This window comes from Seriola lalandi, unplaced genomic scaffold, assembly GCF_002814215.2.
Source record: "Seriola lalandi dorsalis isolate HSWRI2012SDOR001 ecotype SW California unplaced genomic scaffold, Sedor1 jcf7180002054734, whole genome shotgun sequence".
Taxonomy (NCBI): domain Eukaryota; kingdom Metazoa; phylum Chordata; class Actinopteri; order Carangiformes; family Carangidae; genus Seriola; species Seriola lalandi.
The window spans coordinates 177,010-180,335 of NW_019525287.1; the positions used below are offsets into that span (position 1 = coordinate 177,010).

A 3,326-nucleotide genomic window follows, 5' to 3' on the forward strand; every position below is an offset into this window, starting at 1 on the left:
TTGCTTTATAGGAACTTGTTTTCATCCTGTGAGGAAGGACGTGTGAAACACACGGTGGCAGGAAACACTAACCTGCCCGGCAACAGTCAGAGCGGCAGCCATTATGTTTTCAGGTTGTCCGTCCGTCCGTCTCATTCTCGTGGACACGATATCTCAGTAACGCCTCGACCAAACTTCTTCCAGTTTAACGCAAACATTCACCAGGACTCGAGGATTAACTGATTAGATTTTGGAGGTCAAAGGTCAAGGTCACGGGGATCTCACAAACCACGGTTTTGGCCTTGTGAATGCGACGTCTCGAGTCTCGAAAACACAATATCTGTTTTCTTTATTTTTAGCATTAGAATTAAGTTTGTTTGTTAAATTACATTAAAAGACATTTTGTTTCTCAAAGCAACAACCAGTCAGAGTGTGACTTTGTGTTTCCTTTGCGGAGAACATCGACAGCTGATTCGTATGTGGTAATTACAGTCAGTTTAAAACCAGGTGTATATCGAGTATAAAGGTCGTACCTCTGCTGATCCGCTGCTTCTCCCCCGACAGGATACCGGGCGTGTCGATGATGCTGATGCTCTGAAGAACCTGGTTCGGCATCTGAGAGCAGATAAACCTGAAAACACACACACACACACACACACACACACACACACACACACACAGCAGAGTATGTAAGTCGTCATAATACTGAACTGTGTCTTGTGTTTTAGTCGTTGCATCATTTCTGTATTTGCAGCTCGTTTCTCCTTCGTGTTTTGTGGCGCTGCAGCGCGTTGGCCCTCGTCAGCTGCCGTAGTGTCAGCAGCCAAATTAAAAAATATATGAACTGAACTGAAGTTAATTCCTTCAGAATAAAAATAAACATTTCATGAAAACATCTCAACTTTAATTTCCAGTTTTATCACATTTTTGTTTGTTTTCATTTGGATATAAACAATAAATCTGACAGGCTGCGACTTTGATTACTATAAATAGTATTTGTGTGTGTGTGTGTGTGTGTGTGTGTGTGTGTGTGTGTGTGTGTGTGTGTTTGTTACAAGTTAATTTTAGTTGACAGACTGCAGCAGCTATAAATCGCCGCGGCGTGTTGGCGAGCTGCAGGCTGGCAGCGGGAAAAAACAAAACGGCCGCTCTGACATGAGGTGACGCACACACACTTCCCCCTGGAAACAATAACTTATTGTGGAAAGTTCCTCCGCTGCAGCGACCAGGACGAGATGGGATTCCTCAGGTACACACCGACACACACACACACACACACACACACACACACACACACACACACACACACACACACAGACAGTCTGAGGGTCGACTGTCGTTCCACTTCCTCTTCAAAATATTTCTGGACTGAGGAAATACGTTTGGACACGAGTGTTTTTAGCTAAATTTAAACCCCTGATACGAACTCTGAGGAATCTGACAGCCGCCTGTGTGTGTGTGTGTGTGTGTGTGTGTGTGTGTTTACACTTCAGTCTGGGGTGAAGGCAGCCACTTCCCAGGTTGTGAGTGTTTTGAGGAAAGCAGTGACAGGAGTGTGGTGTGAGGAGTTGGCAAGATTTGTGTGTGTGTGTGTGTGTGTGTGTGTGTGTGTGTGTGTGTGTGTGTGTGTGTGTTTACCTGTTGAGGAAGGAGTTTCCGAACGCGTTGAGTTTCCTGAACGGCTTTTTGGGGTCGACCACCAGGGCGTTGCCGGGGACGACGCCTTCGTTCTCGCCGTACATCACGGCGATGAAGCCGTCGGTGGTCGGCTCCGGACCGATCCTCATCCCCGGGAAATCCTGCTCCAACAGATACCTGAGAGGAGAACAGACGAGACATCAGCTGACTCTCTTTTCTGTTTTATTCTTTTTCCTTTTTGTTTTTGAATGAAATAAAAGAAGGAATTTTGATCCTCTTCTGGAGCGACGACTGATCTTCAGTCAAGTAAAGAGGCTCCAGGGATTTAAACCGTTTGGGAAGCACTGCATTAGAAACATGAATTCACAATAAATCTGTTCTCATTTACATGTTTTTCTGTCTCCGTTGTCATGACAACAGAACAAGTTTGGAACAGCGACTGAAATGACGTGTCGCGTCCAAGCTGCTGCTCAAATCCTGATTTTATAACCACGACAAAAATCACCAAACACGTCCGACACAGACGAAGAGCGAGCTGATGGTTCCACGTGTTTCTGTCTGCGGAGGGAAAGCCCGACATCGCGCTCGCTGCTTGGCGACTCACAACACAACAACACTCTGACCAATGGTGCAGCTTCATCACTCAGTCAGTCAGTAACACGGGTGTTTATAGGGTGCTGCTGTGTGACACCTTCAGACCTGCAGTCTGACCCGGAGTCGGTGGATCTGTTCGTTTCAGCGTTTTCGTGTCCTTTCATCTCGACATTGACCTCGCCGACCTCTCGCACGCTTCTCCTCGTTAAAGAAAAGTGAGAAAGGAAGGAAGCGATGGAAGATGGCCGCGGCGAGTCTCTGTCCTCTGACTTCCTGTTGTCGCCGCCCGACAGATCCACACGGACATCAAAGAGAGAAAGATGGAAAACTACCAGGGAGCGTTCACCGCGACCTCCGACCGGCTCAGTGTCGCACGTCACCCGGCCCAGAGGTCAGGCGCTGTCAGGCGTTATGTTCTCACCGAGCTTCTCTTTGGCGCTTTGAGGAAACGAGCCGCAGAGACGACATCATTCAGGGAAAAGAAGCTGCAGGAAGCTGATGTTTTTAGCATCAGTGTGTGTTTGTGTTCATGACACAGACTCAAAAACAGCACGACACAAGTGATAAAGTCTGACAAGAGGCGGCGCTGTAGAGCAGGACGTGTTGACCCTAGCTTCTTTAAAACTATTCTTTCAGGGCACGCTTTCCTCAGATCCACTGTCAGTAGAATCTTCTAACACGTGACTCAGTGAAATACAACAGTCCTTAAGAACTACGGAGCGTGGCGTCCGACTTCCCTCCCCAGCTATCAGGGCCGAGCTGAACACAGCACTCACAAGATTTTAACTTCCCAGGAAGTGAAGTGACACTGTAAACAACACAGCGGTTAGTCGCTCTGAAAACGATGACATGAAGGTCGCCATCAGCGACACGGAGGAGGGGCTGTCAGCGCGGTCGAGTGAGGTCACGGCGCTGCGGGCGACGGGCTGAGCTTCAAACAGAAGCGGAGGAAGTGCAAATAAAATAAAGCAACTGTGGGTTCATCAGCTGCAGGATCAGGATATTACAGCTTCTTTTAAGTTTTTAACTGACGACCACACCGCGACCTGCTTGTGGTCCTCGAGCCGCTCATTGGACCACCGTTAACTCTGCTGGTTTCACTTCAACCTCCATCA

General features: G+C 47.9%; 1 protein-coding gene across 1 annotated transcript in view; it reads right to left on the reverse strand.

Moving 5' to 3' along the window:
- Positions 1–3,326, reverse strand: part of ehd4 (EH-domain containing 4) — a 27,571-nt gene that overhangs the window by 18,814 nt on the left and 5,431 nt on the right. The window contains exons 2-3 of the mRNA XM_023424280.2: positions 1,618–1,794; positions 513–610 (exon numbers count right to left, since the gene is read on the reverse strand). Of these exons, the coding sequence (XP_023280048.1) occupies positions 513–610; positions 1,618–1,794 (275 nt within the window). The remainder of the gene's footprint in view (positions 1–512; positions 611–1,617; positions 1,795–3,326) is intronic.